At 44.4% G+C, this 23,071-nt stretch overlaps 1 protein-coding gene across 1 annotated transcript in view; it reads right to left on the bottom strand.

The window, feature by feature from the left end:
- The window catches only part of TRAF3IP2 (TRAF3 interacting protein 2), a 40,939-nt gene that overhangs the window by 1,266 nt on the left and 16,602 nt on the right, over positions 1-23,071 (bottom strand). The window contains 6 exon segments of the mRNA XM_036871325.1: positions 1,318-1,392; positions 5,158-5,274; positions 6,358-6,426; positions 10,129-10,217; positions 12,269-12,447; positions 16,098-16,290. Of these exon segments, the coding sequence (XP_036727220.1) occupies positions 1,318-1,392; positions 5,158-5,274; positions 6,358-6,426; positions 10,129-10,217; positions 12,269-12,447; positions 16,098-16,290 (722 nt within the window).

Here is a 23,071-nt window from a genome sequence, read left to right as displayed (position 1 = left end):
ACAAACCCAACTAAAAGCTGGTCTGCTTTTTTCTATCACCATAACGCTCCAGTAATTCTAAACAATTACTCCCAACAGCCACAGCCCCAGCCACGCACCACTGACTCAAGGTACTATAATTAAGAGCTCTCAAGAGAGGGACTGTTCAAGTACCTCGGCACGGGGGAGGAGCCGTCAGGAGAGGCTAGAGGGATTGGGTGCTATGGGGATAAGCGAGAGTTCGCCGGACAGACAACCAAGGAAGGGCACTGCAGAGCAGTGAGAGCACAAGTACAAAGGCACAGAAACATGAAAGAGTGGGGCGTGTGTGAGGGCAAGCTGACACAGGCCACCGTGCCCAGAGCGTAGTGTCATCTGTGCACACGGTGGCACGAGAGAAGGCCAGGCAAGCGGCACAGCCCTCTTCTGAAGGGCCAAGCACGTCATACTGAGGAAGACCGATGTGATCTTGTAGTCGGTAGGAAACCACCACAAAATTTCTAAGCTGGACAGAGACAGATCAGATCTACATTTCGGATATTCTTGTTTGATGGCAGGACAGAGGATGGCTTGTACCGGGTCAAAGCGGACACAGGGAGACCAGGAAGGACATGTTGCAGTGAAAGCAGTCAGAGCCGCCTGGGCGAGGGATGGAAAGCACACTGTTGGCAGGCTGTGAACTGCGCAACCCCAGGGGTCCCGTTCCCATAAATGGAACCCTCCCTCACCCAGGGCAGAAGTCTCAGTGCAGTCCTGACATCTAGGGATCCTCCACGGTGGGGCTGGGCCTGAGCTCAGGGTGCTGTGGTCTGGCTCCCAAGATGTTTACTACACTGCTGCCTTTGCTTCTCCAGGCCTGGCTTGGGGCCTCAGAATGGTTTTGCCCCCGTTCTCCAAATCTGCTGGCCTGCCCTTCCAGTGAAAAAACCCTCATATGACCCACAGCAAAGTTCCCTTCGGTAACTGTATGGGTTTAATTCCCGCATTCTACAGCTTTGAGAGCTGAACTATGTGCAACAAAACATTTCCTTGGAACAGCCTGCAAAAAATGCACACATCTTGACTTTTATGTGCAAGAGATAAGAAGTATCAGATGAACAGTCTCTTTTCGTCTCATGAGTTAAAACACAAGCTACTTCTTTGTGTGTGATGGCTGCTTGAACAATTAGGAGGGTCTATCAGGTTAAGCTCTGAAACCTTCCTGACTCATGCTGGTCAACTGAGTGCTACAACCTGTTGATCTTTCTGGCAACACTGCTATCTCGAAGGATGGATAAAGAGCTGACGAGCTTTTCCACTTAAAATCCCAGATAACAAACAAACCGTTTGTTTGTTTACCTTCTTAGCATTTGGGAAGAGCACAGGGATGAATCTGAAGTTCATACTTCCTTGTTTTATGAACTCAATCTGCATCTGGAAGAGAACACACTTGAAGGATTAATTTCAGGAATGAGGATGAGGAGTTAATGGTACCTACGATCATGCAGGCCCGCACAGGATTTTTATTCTGATTTCCTTCAGTGCCGCACACTCATAATCTTAAACTCTCCATCACACGTGTATGCCATTTGCTCATTCATCCGTCATGTATCGAAGGCCTATTGAAAGTCATGCTCTGTGGTCAGGGGGCCCGGCCGGCACCACCACCTTCCCCGCCATGCTGTGAAGGCAGGCCCCACACCCCGGTGCCCTGGTCGTGCTCGCACTGGACTCTCCATCTTGTGCATATCTTTAACAACAGCTTCTGTCTCTCCCCAATCTTCTAAAGACACTCTCTTTATCTTCTCATGCCATGGGTCCCTTTGATAGTCTGGTAAGGACCCCTTCTCCAAATAAAATACGTAAGAAAATAAAACACCTAAGAGAACAAGAAAGAATAGAATATCTAAGAAAATAAAGGAAATACTGTTACTGTTATTGAAAACCACTTGTCAAATATTTTTAAAATATGTAAAAAACCTCTTTGAGATTAAAAAAAAAAAAGTCATGCTCTGTGCTGGAATTGGGGTTTCAAGGACTAGGATACTTTACAGGGTGTGCTGAGCTGCCTCATAGCAGTTCACAGAAGCCACTCACGTGCATCTCTTCCCAATTCTGTGTTCAGTGACTTCACATTGGTAGCTTGAAATTGGCCATGTGAGAGTATTTGTACCATGGAAATGGGCAAATGCTACAAATCAGGATCCTTTTTTTTTTTTGAGAACCAGTTTACCAGACACCATGGATATAATTCCTATCCTCACAAAGCCAGCAGTTTAATAAGCAGGCAGAAAGGAAAACTACCGACCACAGTGCAGTGTGAAAGGTATGAACAAATCGCTGTGGAAGCCCAGTGGGGACCATCCTTTTCTACACCAGTGGCTTGAAGGAGTTACAAGGGAGTTGTCATTTGGATACTAAAAGAAAATAAGAATTTGGTCAGGCAGGGAAAATGGGGGAAGGGGAAGAACATTCTCAGCAGAGGAAACAGCATGAGCAAATGTCTGGAGGTGTGAAGGAATGTTTGTGGGGTTGGGACCAGCTAGTAATGCGTTGAGGCCGGAGCACAGGAGGGCAAGGGAGGCCGAGGGAGGCCGAGGGAGGCGAGGCTAGGAGGTCAATGAGAAAAGCTCCATCTGCCAAGCTTTAGGTTTCCCACACTACTTCCAATTTGCTCTGACACAGTGGTGGCCCCACAAGATTTAGCTGCCAAGAACTCTATCAAAACCAGAATTTTCAATGTGAGAGGAGTTAAGAGTCTTCCAAATCCTGTAACCAGAACAAAGCTTTCAGTCATCTGATGACAAAGGAGATGAGGAATTATGTGTTCCCAACTATCTCATCTTCCAACTGATTTTTATAACTGAGAAGTCTTCACCATGCATGGGAATAAAAACAGAACAGAGAAGAAAGTGACAGTGGTGATGACTGAAATCACCATAGAAACAGCCTCATAAACACTCACTCTTACACTCACACACACACACACACACACAGAGTCACAACACACACAAACCGTCCATGAGGTGTTTTCTCAGAGCCATCTCACATTAAAAATCAGAAGACGACACCAAAGGCATATTTTAAAATGGCCCGAGTGAGGTGCAACTAAAAGCACCAACCACATGAGTACAAACAAGTGAGAGGAAGGGTGTAGGGCTTGTAAGTTAAAAGTGAAGAACTGGATTTAGTCCCTGACTTCCAGGACACTGCATACTGTACAATTTTGCTTGTCCATTAGGCTACCCCGGTGGCGGTGCATTTTTATTGTCTCTTATGTTTCCAGAGATGGGCCTTCTGGGAGCCGTTGGCTCTATGATGCAGTTACTTATGGGTACCTCTTCGCTCCCTCTGTCCTGGAGTTTCCTGCTGCCTGGAGGGGACCAGGAAGTCAGCCAGGTGGGCAGGAAGGCACTTCTGCAGCTGGCCTCTTCGACCCCTCCAGTGATGAGGAAGGGCCCGAGACATCGTTGCCCCAAGAGACCAAGTCTGGGGACAATCTGGTTCATGGCTGGGCACCGTCAGAAAAGCCCTGAGGTTCAGCTGCCTATTACTGCCTGGCGTCACCACACACCAGCAGAGCTTGACAGGACCTGGAGCCCTTCACACACAAGAGCTGTCGGCCCCGGGACGGGCAGCTCCTAGAGATGAGAGCTTCGGGGCCATGCAGACAGCCAAGGGGTTGCAGCACCCAGAGCCAGCCATGACCTTTTAGGGCAGAAAGGGTGGCTCATCTGGGCCCCACCGGGGTCTGTCAGGCTGGGTAAGAATGGAATAGGAGGGATGCTTATCTCCTGACTCCCTGGCCTCACTCTCTGACCTCCCTACCTTGCCTCGGCTTTTGCTTTGGGTTGGTTCTGAGCTCAAGTAAGTGGTCGGCACTTGGTAGAAGAGGAGCCAGAGACCCTGAAGACCCAGATGGGGAACACCCACCCAGCCAGCCTGCCTTTTTCCGGTGCTCCCGACCCACAGGACAGACCTGTATTTCAGTCCGCCTCCCCTGAGGTGAAGCTGCATGTCCTTGACCGCCTGACTGCCTCCTGCCTGGTGCTGCTTACTTATTCCGTCTGGGCCATGTCTGCTTCCTGCCCCATCTTCCTGTCTTAATCAGTGACCTTTCATGCCCATTCCAGGTGCCTTCCCCCCTTGTGGAATGTTCGAGCTGAAATGGAGCTTACAAGTTCTAGTCCAGTGAGTTTCAAGCCTTTTTAAGTCTCAGAATCCTCGGTAAACCAGCCTGAGAAAGGCAGACAGCTCTGGGTGGGGTGGGAGGCCCAGAGCCCCCGGCACATATGGGCACCTGGAGGGACTCTACAGGAGAGTGTGACAGTCACAAGTCTAGTCCGGCGTCCTAGTCAAGCAGGCACCGTCTCCACAGGGTCTATACGGTCATGGAGAGCACGGAGGTTGCTTGCCCATAACACAGCCAGTTCCAAAGCTGGTGATACTTTCAGCCAGAATGTTCTGTCAGATGCTGCATAAGTCAAACTTCCTATAAATGTCTCCCCCTGGTTTTAGTTTGACCAGGCCCCCATAGTTCAGGTGTTGCTCATATATCATGAGCTAGAACCATCCCTTCCCTTGATCGAGCATCTGATCTGTGCCATATGCTCCACAGACATTAGTTCATCCAATCTTCACAACAACGCGGTGTTAGTGACCCATTTTTTGAATAGGGACATGGAGGCACAAAGAGGTTTAAGCCTTTGGCCGGTGGTCACACAGCCTGTACAGGAGGCAGCTGGATTTGAACAGTCTCTTTGACACAACAGGCGGTGTCCTTTTGGCTGTGCTACTCTGGCTCTCTGAAAAGGCAGGGGACAGAGCAGGACACAGATGCAGGCGCCCACTCCCCTCACAGCCCTGTCTCCCGCCACCCCACCGCACCCCCCCAGACTTCACATTTGTTGATAAACAACCAAGCCAGCGAAGCACTGCTTTCCAGAATCTTGGAACTTAGAGATCACAGATTAATCTCCCTGTTACTGAGATGTACACTGAGTCCCAGAGATGTGGGGACTTGTCCCAGGTTCCGAAGGTAAGCGGAGCGAGAACCAACACCCGCCTCTCCTGCGGGGGTTCTTCACCCATCAGCCGGCCTTCCTCAGTTGGTCTCTGGTGAAGGACAGGCCTTCACAGAAGAAAGAGCCCGACTCCGAGGGCCCAGGGCCGCCGAGGTGCTGTGGTTTCCTCACTCACCATTCGATGAATGTACTTAGTATGTAAGCCATGCTCATCCTCGTCCAGCTGCGACTCAGCACCTTCCACATCCTGTTTGTATTTGGGGCTGATTGCTACAATTATCATCACTGTCTTCTGTTAATGAGAGGGAGAAAGCATGTTTATGGAAGTGTGGAGTGTGGTCCATTCGGTGACGGCAGGCTGGAGACCGGCCAGCAGGATTGTGAGCATTCTCTGATACACTGCAGGATGGGGGGCCGGCCTCCATCCGCAGAAAGTGAAAGGCACGGCCCCAGCCCAGGCAGACTCCCGCCTCCTCTCCTCCCCTCTGTCTCCCTCCCCAGCTCCCTTCAAACACCAAGAGCGAATGGCTCCGGCTCCCCTAAATGGATGTGGTTCTGCACACCGATTTCTACAACCATCGCTAGTAAATGTCTAATGAAAACCGGAATCACTAAGTGACTCTGCATTGTGGCAAAATGGCTCTGCAACGGCAACGATGTAAACCCCCTCCCTCGGGCAGCAGGATCTAAGCTGTCAGTTACTGCACCCTTGACTGCCCTGCTTGCCGAGGAGCAGACCCTGCAGCACAAAGCAAACATCAGGCTGCAGACAAAAGGAAAAGCCTCAAAACCCCAGCCTGCCGAGACTCTGTCCCCCACCGCTCCCTCCGAAAGAGGCGGCCGACACGGACAGGCTGGCAGCAATCAATTTCTATCTTGTTAAAGCACAAAGTGTCCCAGTGGTCGGTATAGATTCTGTCAGTGGAAAACAAATCACAGGGCTGTGAGGGGGCGTCGGGGGCTGGGGGTGTGTGGGCAATGTGCTGCACGGCCTGTGAGGCTGCCCTGGAAACCTCTTCAGCCTGATCCCACAAAACATTTGGGGTGGCCTCAGATTCAATTGAATTCTGCCACTCCCACCCCACTCCCCGCCTTCATTTCCTCCTTTCCTATTCTGGTCAAAAAATTGTTTGCTGTGATTGTTATCAACCACCTGTGTCTGGTTCGACAGTTATTTCCTGCCTGTGCATGTCCAGGAGGGTGACCCCATCCTTCCTTTCCAAGTCTTTGCACGGCTGCCAACAAGGGAAGCTTTGTTGGGACTTGGTCAGCTTTGGCCTTGGTGGGTATGCCAGTGCTTCTTTCATAAAATAACTCCACAAGCTAATTGTCTTTCTCACCAGAAAACAAGTTCAGAATTTTGGAAAGTACTTACATCCCTAAGGTAGCGTTCCATCCACTTAATGATATCAATGCCTCGGATTCTATCCTCAAATATGTCAATCTACAAGAAAAAGATGTGGAAAGTGACTCTTAATGAGAAGCTCTGTCTAGATGCAAAGCAAGAGAAAGCACAGGAGGCTATATACATTTAAGACTGAAAAAGTCACTAATGCTTTTTGCAAGGAGGAGCCTGTAAATTTAAAAATCAAGATACAATTTTCTTAAAATGTTTCCTATTTCAAGATTAGTAGGCATTTGAGTATTTAGTATTTGTAATTATGTTTTAAAAATCTGAGAGACATAGTAGACCACCAGTTGCATGTAAGCCAGCAACATATGCATACATATATGTCTGTAATTTGGAAGGCAAACATGATTCTGGAGCATTTTAATGGATGTGTAGTATGTGCGTACTGAGATACGACATGGTACTTTGCTTGCATTAGCCAGGTCATTATTATGGTATTATGTCCAGTTTCGATCTATATATTTAGAAAGGATTGCATGAAACTTGAAACAAGTCCAAGAAACAGTCACAAAAACAATTACTGAGATGGTGGGGAAAAGGTTTATGATGAAAGTCAAGAAGTAGAACTCCTGGGCCTTGAAAAGACTGGTATTAAATATCAAGCCTTCGAAGGGGAGAAAAACCAGTTACTTTCTGTTTTACAGAAGACCAAATAAGAAGGCCTTTCTTGAGCTCAGCCTTGTTCTGCAGCCAGAGAGCAGTGTGTTTGTGCACAAGGCGCTCTTGATTGGAAGAGGGATTATATACGGGAATGGGTAATACAAGGAGAGTGTCCTTGAAGAGGGGTTATTTGATTCAGCCACACTGTTCCCAGATCAATTGTCCTAAATGTTTATGCCGCCATTAGGGCCAATCAAGTCAAGTCTCAGCCGGGCAGCAAGCTTCTGTGCCATCCGTGATCCAGGCTTACCTCTCTTTTCCACACATGTCCTGTCTACTTTACTCCCCACATTGGTGTCCCCTGCACCCTAAAAGCACAGTGCAAGCCCCCCTGCTCTGTGAATCCTCCTCACACACTGACTTCCTTCTCCTCACCTTAATGAACTCTACCCCTTTGTGACCACTGGTGGTACTGGACACTGAACACATTATTATAGCATTCTTTCATTTACTGAATGTCTCATTGATGTCTGTCTTATCTCTTCAACCTAGTTCTAAGCTTCCTATGGAACAAGATCCTGCCTTGTGTACACCAAACTCAGATACATATAGTACAAATATGAGTTCAGAATGCTTTTCTTTTTAACTGATGGAACATCAAAAATGGAAAGGCTTTCCTTTTGGTTTGGATGATTCCTGCTTTAAGATGTCCGATGGCCAGTGGCTACATTAGGTAATCTGGAGAGAGCTTCTGCAGCTCTCCGAGGTTGTGCCAATTATCCATTTCTGTTCTACGAGAGAGAAGCAATGTGATGTCAGGGCTGAGAAGAGACAGGCGGCTTGGCTTTCCTCTTGGCTCCTGCCCTTCCCACTTGCATGACTTTGGAAACGTTCCCAAAACTCTCTAAGTCTTAATATTTTCATTTGTAATATGTGGTTAATAAACCTACTTCCTAGGGTGGTTGTGAGGATTAAAATGAGTTAGCGTGGAAAAGGCACATCAAAATGCCAGACATGAAGTAAGTACTCAATAAATGGTCATTCTCATTATTACCCCAGCACCTAATTCCTTCCTTGCTATGGAGGTGGACATTCTGGGCGGCACAATGTGCTGGAGATCTTCCATGAGTCTCTCCAGATCTCTACTAAAATCCACAGCTCCTGTCAGGCCAACTTTTCCACCCAGCCACTATTATGAGCTGAATCGCCTCCCTCCAAATTCGTATGTCTCAACATATGTCTTAACGCCCAGTGCCTCAGACTGTGACTGTATTTGGAGATAGGGCCTTTAAAAAGGTGATTAAAGTAAAATGGGGTCTTATGGGTGGGCCCTGATCCAATATGACTGGTGTCCTTATAAGAGGAGATTATAAAGAAAGACCAGAGGAAAGACCGGGTGGAGACACAGGGAGAAGATGGCCATCTATAAGCCAAGGAAAACACCTCAGAATGAAAGCAACCCTGCTGACACCTTGATCTTACACTACTAGCCTCCACAACTGTGAGGAAATAAATGTCTGTTGTTTAAGCTCCCCCACCTGTGGTACTCTGTGGCGGCCCTGGCAAGCCAATACAGCACCCCCTTTAGGTTGCAGGCGTCACTGTTCCCTTGCCTCTTTAGACCTCAGGGTGGTAGGAACTCCTGCTTTTGCTAGTCCTGGGATATTGAACTATTTATTCCCTGTGGATTCCCTAAAACTCACCTAGAACTTTGAAAATTGTCCCTTTATTAAATTACCCATGAAGTTTATTTTTCTCCACTAAGGGGATCTTGATGTATCAATATAGTAACTTAGCTGTCCAGGATGGGGCTATGGGATTCTACCACAGGCTTCATAGTGATGAGGAGCAAGGACAAATTTAAACTCGGCCTAAGCAGCCCCTGATTGTTAAGGTCACAAAAACCTGTCCTCTTCTCCAGAGACAATCAGTATGCTTATTTGGAAAGGACCAAAAGTAAGATCTTTTCTGAAATGTTGACCTTATGTCTTGTAATTTGATTTTATATCATGGTTGCCACAGTGTTTCTTATCCCAGAAATGAGAAATTGAAATGTTGGTCTCTATATAGTCATATATTTATATAGTCATGAAGTCATGAAGTGTATAAAGTCATGAAGTGTATAAAGTGTATACTTTTAACAACTTTCATGTACTTCCATTTAAAAAGAATTATAGACTGAAGAAAAAATTTGAATAAAACTCTTGTTAGAAATGCTAAATAATCTTTAAAATTGACATTTAGCTACTCAATGTCAACATTTATCCTTTATCCTTCAACATTCCTATTTGTAGATATTTCCCTTAATTTTTCACCACTCTTTAGAATTGACTGTCCCTAAATACCCAGAGGAGGTCTCCGGGAAGGAAGAGAAGTGATCTCAGCGTGTTCGAGGAAAGCCAGTCCTCCAAGCAGCCTCCTGTGGTTCTCTATTTATCCTAAGGAAAACTTACATGGGTTTAAGCTGAGCTTTTTCAAAGCACTGCAGGGGACTTGAGGAGCATGTGCTTCCTGAGATTTCTTAGGCTAAGATCACAGTGAACTGCAGGGCTGGGGTGTCTACCTTCCTGAACTAGCCTAGACCAGCTGAGAACCTGGCCAGGTACCTCCCTGTCCAGAAGCATTGCTGCTGCAGCAAAGTGTGGTCCAGCAGCTTTGCACAGCGGGGCCCCAGGCTGCAGGGGCCTCCACTGCAAACCTCACAACCCAGTGCAGAACGAAAGGACCTTGTAAGATGAGTAGGTGACCTAGTGAAGCCTGCAGCCTCCTGTACCACAGGAAGCATAACCAAAGTGGGCATGACTGGTGAGGATGGGCAAAGATGCCAAGTGCAGCGAGAGCCTGGCGTTTTCTTCAGGCCGGGCGCCAGCTGCATACATGCTCAGCGTTTACGCCGTTCTGGCTGTTCGGAGGCACTCGGGGTCGCGCAAAAGGCATGCAGGAAAAACATGCTGGAGACTTTGGGTAGTTTAAACTCTAGAAAATAGTTACCTAAATCCATAAGCATTTAGTTCATAATCATGTAAATCAAATAACATAGCTTAAAACATCAACAGCTCTTTACAATTTTTCTTGTTTTTCTTTTCATTATACTCACTTTAACTGTTCAGTCTTCTCTTTGGATAAAATACTTACTGCAGTTTGGAAGCCATTTACCAACAAAAAGTTCACAAATTTCACCACCTCCATGGCCGTGTCCATAGAATAAGTGATAAAGACTTTCCCTAAGAGAGATTTTTCACATTTATTAGAAACTAGTCAAATAATTCTACTCTAAACCACACTTGAAAAGTGTACGCAATGTCTTTTGTCCTTCTAGAATAATGAAGGGAAGCCTCAGGATGGGAGTGGTCTAAGGGCTTATGGCTACAGCAGGGTGAATTGCTGTCCTCAGGACATAGATCTGCAGGCCCAAAGGGGCAGGGGGGGTCTGTCCAAGGGAATGCAGACTGCTCAGGGTGCATGGAAAGGAGAGAGAGTTCTGGCAGGCTGAGACAAGCAGAGGAGGTCTTCTGAAAAACCACATGATGCGTTAACAAAAAAATCCATCACCCAGAACCTGCAGGGCCTTAAGATCAGGCCACCCCTGGTATATTAGAGACACTTGGCTCTGTGCCCACAAAATACTCTCACAGCAGGCCAGGAAGTTGAGCCCTGCTAAGGGGCCACCCAGCAGCGTCCTCTTTTGATCTCATGATGCTCTCCACTGCCCTGAACTTGACAAGAGCAAGTGAGGAGAGGGAGAAAGTGGTTCTCCTCCCCCTCCTCCCCCTCCTCCCCCCATCCCCTCACTGGTGGGGGAAAGGCCAGGAAGTTGGAGTAGACTAAAGCGCAGCTCAGAAACGTTACTAAGAACTTCAGCAGCTTGAAGGAGAGAGCCCGCCTCTGGCAGGTCCAGCATCATTGACTCCCTTGCTTCTCCCTGAGTCAGCCTAGAGCAGCAGATGGGATTGTGCCCATAAGCCTAACCCAGTCAGGGTGGGAACCAGTGTTTTCCCAGGCAAAAGTCTTGGGTAAATTATCTGGCTAGCGTGTTAATGTGGTAGATGAATAATCTCTCTGTGTTGGCTTTTAGTCTGGAATCAACTGGCTACATCTCAGGAAGCCCTGGGGCAGAGGGTGGAGAAGAAAGCAGGGGCTGGAGAGAACCTACTTATCTACGCTTAGGCTCTTGTTTTTTGAAGCACACCTCTCAAATGGAAGTATGTTCAATGGTCATATTGACTCATTTAAGCAGCCAGGCATATTGATGGCACTCTATTTTCTTCTCGACACCTAGTATTCAACCAATTCCTCTGTAAGAATTTTAGGACTCCCTTTATAGGTTATGGTAGGATAAATATGGTCTATAAACTGACACCCAGACTATATCCTAACATCTTCCATTCTCCAGAAATGCTCGAAATTTAAATGTCTGAGACTTTAAGAAGATTAAAACAAAAATTTTTCATAAAAAACAACAATGGATCATTGTCACAGAAATCTTTCAGAGCCTTAAATGACCAAAGAGCATCGATTCCCCCAGTTGGAATTAACAAATGCAAAGGGCTTAATTTTAAGTTTGGTTCAAAGCAGTGCCTAGATTTGGAAAGGGCTTATTAGAATTCCAGCAAGCACAGCAGAATGTAACAATTTCACAAGTAGTGACTGTTTTCTTAAGATTTCTGGAACTTACTGTCCTGACAGACCTTAATATGAGAACATTTTGGTGATATTTCAACATTTCTGGTTCTGGCTGCAAAATGTGGAAAAAGCATCATCACCTGACACTTAGTCGAATGTTTCTTTAAATAAAAGGCTTAGTTTGCATTTGGTTGTAAAGCAGTATGGAGAATGTGAGACTGCTTTTTCCAAACAAGATTGCTTATTCCTACAGGAAATGACCTCGTTCTTGAAGGCTGCTGCTAATTTATGGTGAGACGCTAGATCCCTGGCCAATACCACATGGACATCTAATCAATCTATCCAGGGACAAATCCACTCAAGAGCATCATTTAGAAGAAGGAAAAAGCGTGGGGGTCATTTGTTGTTGGAGTACATGTTGAAGAAAATCTAGTTGTTAAGCACTTTGTGAGTATTGCAGGTAGTGTCAGAATCACTACAAACAGTCCTACAAAATGCTGGTTACTTTTCTAACAAAAAGCAAAAAAGGAAATTTCATTTCACTGTGTAGTATGTGAGAGATATCCAAGATTATGGCTGAATAATCATCAAGTACTCTTAAAGTATAAGACCTGACAAGAAGAAGGAAAAAACAACATCGCAAACAACTTACGCAGTTCTTCTGGCAAATTGCTTGTTTTCAGAGTTCCTCTGGCTGGAGGGTTACTTGGGGGTCTAGGGATAGCAGCTGCGGATGGAGTCTGGGGACCCTGCGGTCTCAACTCTGCAGGACACTCCAAGGACTCCTCAGGAACACCAGCTCTGTGAGGTGGCTGGTTATAAAGCCGGTCCCTGGAAAGGAATACATTCACAGTAAATGTTCATGTTTTATAAACACAAACCTAGGGGGACAGAAAGCCTTTAATGACTATGGGAAATACCAGTGAGCTATCTCTCTCCTCTGCCTCCATTTCTTTCCTGACCCAGAAGGACAAGGTTTTTTTCTGCAGAGATTTTGGTCCATGAGCAATTTGGCTGGCTGCCATTTGTAAGGGCCTGTGCTAGGGGTCAAAGACGGAAGAAGGATTTGACTTCTCGATTTAAGGACTGTCTAATGGGGAAGATAAGTCTCACGTACAGATCAGACAAGATCACCAACAAAACAAAGTAATACAATGGGTGACATACAAGGTTTGGTGTTTAGGCATTCTGATAAAAAGACAACTTTTAGCTCACGATACATAACATTTAACTATATCTCAAAAGATAGAAAAGACCATGTAGGTTTAAAAGTATCTATGTTAATATACGAATGAAAATCTGATTTTGAAGACCCTTTAAAGAGGTTTGTACCATATTATTATATGGCATCTTTATTATTATTTTGGTCATCAAAATATTCCCATGAACAGTCTGCTGAGAGGAACAACCAGATGCACTCGTGTGAGATTTGGAAGGTAGACGGAAATGGAGGCCATGCTTCTGCCACTTCTGTGGTTTCTGTTGTTAAGGGCTGTCTGTCATGAGGTGCCGAGTTCATCAGGAGGCATCCCAGTGTCCCGTTACAGCTTCACAGTGTCAAGGGCAGGGCATGGGCATCCGTTTTTTGCCAGTGCAGACCTAGCAGGAACAAAATGTTTCCAGTAGCTGAGGTGGTGGCAGCTTCCAGACTCTGGATAGTGCTGTGGCAGCATGGCCTAGAATGGAGAGCTCCGTGGTGGCTTTCTGACCCTCCGCCTCTCTGACCATGCCAGAGGAAGCAGCCTCTTTGGTCTCCTGTTCTGTGACGTTGCTCTGGGATCATTCCTGGAAGCCCAGCCTAAAACTTGTTCCTCCAACCTCCAACAATGTCGTAAGTACCCAATTCCCTATATTAAATCCCTTCTGTTTACAATAGCTAGAGTTGTTTCTGTTTTCTGTAACTGAATTCTAACTGATATGGAGACTAAAACTGTGTCTGTAATGTTTTATTTCTTCAAAAAAATATGAAGTAAATGTGGCATTGTTAACATTTTAAAAAACCTAGGTAGTGGGAACAGGAATGTTTGTTATTTGTTATGTTTGAAATTGTTTTATATTCTAAATTTTACAAAAGTTTTGAATATAAAAATCTGTGTGTATATGCTAGATTGTTGCTTATGATTTCATATTTTTACCCAAAAGAGTATTAAAAAAATTCTGAAAGTCCTATGTAACAAGATTTAAAATAAAATTATACAGAATCTCAACTATATTATATTTCTTTTTTTTTTTTAATTAATTAATTTATTTATTTATTTTTGGCTCTGTTGGGTCTTCGCTTTCTGTGCGAGGGCTTTCTCTAGTTGCGGTGAATGGGGGCCACTCTTCATCGCGGTGCGCGGGCCTCTCGCTATCGCGGCCTCTCTTGTTGCGGAGCACAGGCTCCAGACGCGCAGGCTCAGTAATTGTGGCTCACGGGCCTAGTTGCTCCGTGGAATGTGGGACCTTCCCAGACCAGGGCTCGAACCCGTGTCCCCTGCATTGGCAGGCAGATTCTCAACCACTGCGCCACCAGGGAAGCCCATCAACTGTATTATATTTCTAATTGTGAATGCTTGAGGAAGTTATTTTTATTTTATATTAATATAGAAAAAAAATTTTACGACATATGCCTTCATCTAATGGGGATCCAGTTCCATATTCTTTTTGGATTAAATGCCTTTGTACCCAAAGTTGCTTAGTTGTTATAAAAGACGGTTACTCATTTGACAAAGCAATGTTAAGGCCTTGATAATATTCAAAAACTTTCATATAAAACAATATCATGGAGAGTAATGACAAAGTAAATTTTCTGTATTAAGGTTCTCTTTCAAAAGACCAGTAAGAGGAGAATTAGCTTCATTACCTGTACTTATTTTTCATTATCTTAAAATGATAAAATAAATCCAAGGAGACCATAGCAGGCTTAAATTGATGTTACAAAAGCAATTACTCTGTACTACATTTGCTATTCTTCTGTATATCTAAAATTATTTCAAAATAAACATTTATTTTAAAAATTACTATTGCCTCTCCTATTCAACACTAAACATAAAGATGCTTAAATTTTGTTTGTTTTCTTGGAATTTTAGATATTTTTTCTGCAAGAGTGCTTATCTGGCTGTGAATCATTACTTAATTCCATTATATAAATTCCATGCAATTTTGTTTTTAAAAAAATAAGGCATCTGTCTGCAAAGAAAATCTGAGGGCTTGTCGGCTTTTGAGTGAAGAGGAAAGGCAGATGTGCCTTATCTGCCATTGTAAATAGAGTGGGCTTTTTTCTTTCAATAAAGTTTTTGAGCTGATTACCGATTTCTCTATTTCTGAAAAAAACTGCTTTAATAGGACCTTCATATCTCATTCCGTTCTCAAAACAGGATATAGATTTACTCTGAGTGGTATATAAAAGTCATGCTTGAGCAAGAGCAAACATTTTATCTACTCTCTTTCCAATTTTGTCATAAATTAGGAAGCTCCATTTACATGAGTTGTTCCTGTATATTTTAGATCTATAAATTAAGAGAAAAAGAAAACTTGAAAAGTCAAAAGAAAACAATGGGGCTTCCCTGGTGGTACAGTGGTTAAGAATCTGCCTGCCTATGCAGGGGACACGGGTTCGAGCCCTGGTCCGGGAAGATCCCACATGTCGCGGAGCAACTAGGCCTGTGTGCCACAACTACTGAGCCAGCGCTCTAGAGCCCGCGAGTCACAACTACTGAAGCCCGCGCGCCTAGAGCCTGTGCTCCGCAACAAGAGAAGCCACCGCAATGAGAAGCCCACACACCACAAGGAAGAGTAGCCCCCGCTCGCCGCAACTAGAGAAAGCCCGCACGCAGCAACGAAGACCCAACACAGCCAAAAATAAATAAATAAATGTATTAAAAAAAGAGAGAACAATGAAGAGAAATATGATTAAAGGATTAGACAATTAAATTAGACAATTAAACAATTAAAGTCAAGAAAAACCAAAATTGTTTTTCTGGAAGAAGTATCGGAAAGACCTAATAATGGTGTTCAACATGTGTGAATTCTTTTATTACAAAAGAAAATAACAGGTTATTTTAAATTTCTATTAAAAGCGAATTGAATTTAAAATTTCAAAGTAAGAAATGGGCTTAAAACAGGTTTTGTAGAAATAGGGATATAAAAAAGAACTTCATAGCTTGGAAGTCAGTCATAGTAAAACTAAAAACCTTATTTCGTGGGCTAAAAGGCCAGGGGATCTGAAAGTAAAAGAAGCAGGTGTGACTTAGCATCTTAAGAGCCTTTCCTTCAAGAGCATTTTGACTAGTCACCAGTGGCTTTATGTGTCTGGTAAAGAGATTCTTATCAACCACCTTCCCTTTCTCCTGACCTGAAAAGTATGTGGGCGTTCCAGTGTGTGACTTGGTCAGCAGCCTGGGGGTAGCAAACCAACAGAGAGTTAGATACTTTTGATTGCATTGGCATCATTCTTTTTCATGTTAGAACTGTTTGAAATTTGGCCCCATCGTACTTACTGATACCTCAGGAGCCCTAGGGAGGAGTAGTCTCTTTGTGGAGGCCTCTCCTCTTGGTCCCAGGGGCTGGGATAGTTCAGGACGACCTTCTGCACAGGGTGCAGGCCTCTCACACTGGGTCCAGGTGGGGCCTGCCCAGGTAGAGCCGGCCGGATCACTTGCTGGTAGGCTGCTCGAGGGTAGTCGTGGTCATCTGCAGGTAAAGACAGCAAAGAAAACAGGGAAGGCTGACCCTAGCTCCTTTGTGTGAAAGGAGAGGTAAGCTCAGTGCAAATTTTTGTCCTGATACCAACTGAGGGTTCCAGATAATGTTTACCACCTCTAAGATGTTTGCCATATTTCTGTACTATTATTTACTTGATTGCTTTCATGAAATTGAGTCATTGTTTTTATTTTTTTCCTAAATAAAAATGTCTGTGAAATCATGAGTTTGGTGTTCTAATTGGAAAGCACAAAGCTCCACATAGGCCCCTATTTAAATAAGATGCTTAAACTAATCCAAACTGAGCCTATTCCAGCTGCCTGGCTGATAAAGACCAGGACTTGGAGGGCATCTCTAAGAATGGGGAGGTAGGACCACAGAGACCCCTTTGGTCTAGGACAAGATATACTGCCCAGGTTTTGCTGTTACAGCCTTCCTGGGGCAGGTGAGATACATCCCAAGGGGTCCAGATCACCACTATTCCTACCATAATTCCCCAAGTTTTTAGAACCCAAGGCTAGGAGAAATTATCCTAAGGGTAGATACAGAATCACTACTTGCTCTTTTCCTTCCCTGGACACACACACACACACACACCAATCCCTCAAGAAGAAGTCAATGAATGAAAACTTGGCTCATACCTCTGGGAAGTAGCCAACCAGTTGGCAACACCTCCCAACTTTCTCAGTCCTCTGTTGCTAAAGGCTATGTGCACCTGGGGCCAGGGCAGTTAGAAGAGGGCAGTCTCAGAGCAAAGCCAGGCCTGGCAGTGATTTATATGAATTTGTAACCTAGGAGAAAGTTGGTCCCAGCCAGACCCAGGAGTAGCAAAGTCCCAAAGGAAGAAGGGCAACCTGCCTGACCAGGTGAGAGAAGAGAAGCGAAGGTCAGAGGAGGCATGCAAGGGAACCCAGGAAGGGTGGGAGAGGAAGGCTCTGGGGGAACTGTCCAGGCCCAAAGGGGCTCAGGTGTGGGAAATCTGAGAGCTTTGATATATCTTAGGGGTAGGCCTAGCTTGGAGAGGGACTGGAGAGAGTCAGGTGGACAACCCTGCAAAATGAACCATGAGCATGTCCTGGTAATCCAAGCATTGCCACCTCTGCCCAAGCAAGAACTTGGATGATCGAGGAGGCATAGCTAGTTAGGGCAAGAAAGAACCTTGGTTTTCAAAAGATATTTATTGGTCTTTATTCTTTTTCTGATTATATAAATAATAACCAATTTGCCTGCTGTGTAGGTAGGATACATGCCGGGATGTAAAGTGAAATAAAACTAGGAAGTGAGCAAGAAAGTAACAGATAGAGAAGGTTAGAACCAGAATGTGGAGAGCGAGAATGTGGTTAAGAACTTTATTCTAGTTTGGTAAGTAGTCAGCAACCACTGAAGTTTTCATGGGAATATCTAGGGGACTATGGCCTCAAGTACAGAAGACAAATAATATGTGTATTCACTAGTGTGGCCCCACTGTCTGGACTCAGGAAACTTGGCTGGGTGACCCTGGAAATGTGCACAAGCCAGTCTCTCAAGCATGGTCAGAATCCCTGGATTTAGTCTATTGTCTGCTCTGACCTGTGACACCAGCTAGGTCCTTCCTGTCCTGCTTCCTTTGGCAAAACTGACCACACCCCTCTTAACCCAGGTTGTCTCCCGGCCCTGACCGTGACCCTTGCCCTGCTATTGCTTAAGCCTGGTCATGATATTAGGGGCTTAAGGAAAGGGAGGAGGATAAAAGGATCTGACTGGGTCTATCCCAGCCCCTTGGCTGATAAAGACCAGGACATGGAAGGCATCTCTAAGAATGGGGAGACAGGACCACAGAGCCCCCTATGGTCTAGAACAAGATAGACCACCGAGGTTTTGTTTTTACAGCCTTCCTGGGGCAGGTCAGACACATTCCAAGGGGTCCAGCTCACCAGTTGGAGTTTCAGGGCTACAGGGCTGGTCTCTCCTGCTGCTCTTTTCCGCAGCTAGAACAGGGTACAAAGTGCCACTGCTATCAGGTAACTAGGCCAGCCATGTTTTTAGGTGTCTTGTATGAGTGGACCATTTACAAAACCAGCTATAGATACAACCCTCCAGAGATTTCCCATTGCATTTAAAATCCACCTTGCATGATCGGGTCTCTGCCCTTCTTGATTTTATCTCCTACTATACTCTGCTCATCAAGCCCCAGCTATCCTGGCTGTCTTTCTTCTTCTTGAACGCCCCAAGCTAGTCCCCACCTCTGGGACCCTGAGTCTGCCATCCCCTCTGCTCAGAATATTTTGCCCTGTGTCTTTACAGATCAACATCTCGACATTCAGGGCTCAGCTCAGATATCACCTGTTCACCAGTGGATTCACCTGTTCAAATCCCATCTCCCTATTTTATTTTCTTCCTAACGCTTATCATGTTTGTGTAAGTAAGCATGACTCTTACTTGTCACCTTCTTACCTGCCTTCCGTACGAGACTCTAAGCTCTGTGAAAGCATGAACTGTGTCTGTTTGCCACCACATCTCCAGGCACAGTGCCGACACCCAGGGGATGCTCAATAAATGAATGAATGAAGACTGAAGAGTTACAAAGCCAACTTCACACACGCACACAAGCGAAGCCATGGAGCACTGCACAATCTGCCTGGTAGGTCTTGGGTCTTCTAGACTGTCTATGTCTCATCTGCTATCCATTTGCGGTATTTTCAGTGTGCATCCTCTTCCTACTTCTCTGGAAGTAGGAAGAAGGAAGACAAGGAGAAGAGGAGCAACGTTGCCAGTGGCCTTGAAAGTTTTTAATGCTTAGAGCCATTCTTGTTTCCCATATCCACTAAAAAGTGGCTAATAAGGTTTTATTTGCTTTAAAAGGACTACCAAGCTCTAATCATAGGGTTTGTTTCTTTTCCAGAAGGTGGATGTTAGTGCTGTTAATCAAAAGCCTTTGAATCAAGGACATATGATTTCTAACAGATTATTCCTCACACAACAGGTTTTTGTCTCATAGCAACCAATCATATCATTAAAATCACTAAGGCATGTGGGCTAAGTGTTTGATTAGCTGTAACTCTCATTTCTGAAATGGCCACCTGTAATAAAAACTTACACTGGTTTGTGTGAGCAGATGAAAATGATCCACCTCATCTATTTTTGAAATTAGGGTACTGACAATATAGTTCTCTATGCTGTCCTTTGATTGTTAAAGCAAAGAAATATTGAATATCAGAGGGTCAATCAAAACTAAGATTTCCTTTTTTAAAAAATACATTTATTTTATTTATTTATTTTTGGCTGCATTGGATCTTCATTGCTGCACGCGGGCTTTCTCTAGTTGCACCGAGTGGGACTACTCTTCGATGCGGTGCGTGGGCTTCTCATTGCGGTGGCTTCTCTTGTTGTGGAGCACGGGCTCTAGGCTTGCGGGCTTCTCTGGTTGTGGCACGTGGGCTCAGTAGTTGTGGTGCATGGGCTTAGTTGCTCCGCGGGATGTGGGATCTTCCTGGTCCAGGGCTTGAACCCGTGTCCCCTGCATTGGCAGGCAGATTCTTAACCACTGTGCCACCAGGGAAGCCCAAGGTTTCCTTTTTGTAAGTGGAACTTGACTGGTTTTGTCTGGAATTTGGTTTGTTGTGTGGAAAAGTTGTGAAATAAAATCTGTATTTGTCAGGTAAATGAATGTCTTTTCATCGCTCAAATTTTGATAGTTTTGTTCCACTATTTTGACCAAGGCTTGCTAGTTTAGCTGGGTACTATATATATAATGGCTAACATTTATCGAGTACTTGTTACATGCCAAGTACTGTTCTAAGTTCCTTATTCAGGATTATAGAGTTCAATTTTTTGTTTTCCTAAAGAAGAAGTTTAACTTAGAAAAAAAATCCAAATTCCTTACCACAGTCCTTGCCTCCTTCATTTTCTAGCATATCATTCTCTCCCTGCTAACCCTGCTCCAGCCCCACTCGCTTGCTTTTGGTACATTAACTACACCAAACTCCTTGCTTCCCGGACCTTCTTTTCCTTTAGATTTCAGCTCACACGTGTCCTACTCAAAGAGGTCTCCTCTCAGCATCCTGTCTATTAATGTCTGTTCTAACACCTGGCTATTTCCTTTATAACACGTACACTTTGTTATTTTGTCTGCCGATTTCTTCTTATCTATAGACTTATCTCCAGTAGACTGTGAACTCCGCAAAGACAGGACCATGTGTGTTGTATTCACCCCTGCACACCCAGTGCCTAGCAGAGAACTGGGCAAATATTTGTTGAATAAGTTGATAAATGAATGAACAAGGTCTGTTTCCAAATCTCATTGACCTCCTTTCTTTCCTCTGCTCTCCCATTTGACAAGTAAAGGTGGCCTTTCCAAGGCTTGATATCACAAAGTCTCTACTCACGATTAGGGAATCACTCCTTTCCCCAGGAAGTAGGGAACAGATTTCTTTTTGTTCATTCAACAAATATTATTGAACCTCTATGGCTAGGCAGGCGGTGAATAGAAATAAATAGGTTATAGTTCTCCTGAGTAGCTCAAAACAAATGGAGAGAGAAAGAGGAAATCTGTGTGTCTATGGATGTGTTTGGAAACACAAACCCACACTCAGTGCGTAAGAGAGGTGTGCGAGCCAGCAGCCACCTACATGGTAGACTTAAGAATCACTGCCTAAAATATCTCCCCCAATGACTTGTCCTCATGCTTAAAATTCCATAAAGAGAGTGCATTCTGTAGAATGTGATAGACAAGTGATTTGTTAGCACAGTAACTCCTAGATTCTGATGCAGTGTTAATCACAAAATAAAAATACAAATCTTGCACAATCATGAATAGGTGCCCAGAACTGTATGTTACTTGTCAATCTTATGATCCTCTTGGCCTGGGTACACACGGTCTTCGTGTTACTGGGCTTTGACCACTTGGAATTTGTAAACCAAATCCTAAACGAGGTTTTCCACTTATCAGTCAAAACATTCAACATTTTTCTTCCTTATTAAGAATGGTATTAAAAGAATTTATGAGAGAGAAAATAAAATCTGATTTTCAAGTTGTCAAAAGACATGATGATATAACGCAATCACTTTAGCCAGGAAAAAAAAATGGCCAGCATAAACTATTACAGGAACTCCCACAGCTGTAAACAGCTGTAGTTCCTGAAAGGCAACGCCTTTCTTTATCATCTCTTCCATCTGGTTTGTTTTTTCCTTACTTTTAATTCTGCATGCATTCTAGCATACAAATAATCACTCTTTGGGGTCCATACGAGCAATAGTAGGCATGTGTCCACAGGTTTATTTTATTCAGTCTCCTTGGTAGAGAAAGCAAGAATTTTACAGTAAAATAAGAGTCTTTTAGACTTAATACATTCTTTTCTCCCAATTTATTTGCGTCATGGGTTTTATTTGATTGCATAGCTATGATCTCCAGTCTGGTGACCTTCAGTGGAAGGATTTTGAGGCAGTAAGAGGCTGACTTCTCCCGGGGGTGGGGGGGAGGAAAGAAACAGTCTTTTCCCACTTCTTGTTTTCACATGCTTTGATAACTTTTTTTTTTTTTTGACATGAAAGGGGTGACCTGTAACCATTTTTGCTTTAACTTGCAAAGGCTAAGGTATGCCATTTGCATGGTGATCATTATTTATTTATATTTTCATTAATGGATGAGGAAGTAATACTCTTCTAAAGCCGAGTAGAACCACGTAGCCATGGTTTCCAACTGCACAAGCATCACTTAGGTGAACAGCTCTTTTGAAGTGGTTTTGTTGGCAATTATATGCAGTTACAGCCCTGACATGAAACTAAGGATTTATACACCTGCTTTGAATGCTTAAAATCTGTGCCAGCGAGGGGGATCTAGAAGTAGAGGGGTACTTTACAGGGCTGGCTACAGGATCCATTTAGATAATAGCAATAATAACTAAGAGCTGCTAGTTATTGAGGGCTTACTACAAGCCAGCCACTTTCCTAGTGTCTTTAATACATTATCTCATTTAATCCTCAGAGCAACCTTCCTGGGAGCCATTGCTATCGGAGGCTTCATAAATATTTTGGGCTTGCAGTGCCCTGAAGAAAAACTGTAAGCACTGAATTTCCCTGACAAACCCAGCCCGACCCTGACCCTCTTCCCTGTGATTAGATGCCCCTGGGAACCAGGACCAAGGCACATGCAAGGTGGATTAGGCTGAGCCCACCTGTACACTCTCATGTCCCCTTACTTTTCTTTTTCCTTTTTAACTTTTATTTATTTTTAAAATTTATTTATTTATTTATTTTTGGCTGTGTTGGGTCTTCGTTGCTGTGCACTGGCTTTCTCTAGTTGCAGCTAGCGGGGCTACTCTTCGTTGCGGTGTGTGGGCTTCTCATTGCTGTGGCTTCTCTTGTTGCGGAGCACGGGCTCTAGGCATGCAGGCTTCAGTAGTTGTGGCTCGCAGGCTCTAGAGCGCAGGTTCAGTAGTTGTGGCACATGGGCTTAGCTGCTCCGTGGCATGTGGGATCTTCCCGGACCAGGGCTCAAACCCGTGTCCCCTGCCTAGGCAGGCAGATTCTTAACCACTGCACCACCAGGGAAGTCCCTTTACTTATTTTTTAAATTATAAAAGTAATGCCTGTTTGCTCTAACAAATTCAACAAAATTATGTAGAGTTAGAAGAAAAATCTCCCTGTCTCTTCCTAATTCCTTGTTCCCCTTCCCCCATGATCACAGTTAACAGTTGGGGCCATCTTACACACTTTTTAATGGAGTTTTTAACATATATAATAAAAAAAAATAACATGTATGGGATCAACACTTCATGCTTCTCCCTTAATCTTT

This window comes from Balaenoptera musculus, chromosome 12, assembly GCF_009873245.2.
Source record: "Balaenoptera musculus isolate JJ_BM4_2016_0621 chromosome 12, mBalMus1.pri.v3, whole genome shotgun sequence".
In the NCBI taxonomy this organism is placed as follows: domain Eukaryota; kingdom Metazoa; phylum Chordata; class Mammalia; order Artiodactyla; family Balaenopteridae; genus Balaenoptera; species Balaenoptera musculus.
This window is presented reverse-complemented; position numbering and strand designations above follow the sequence as displayed.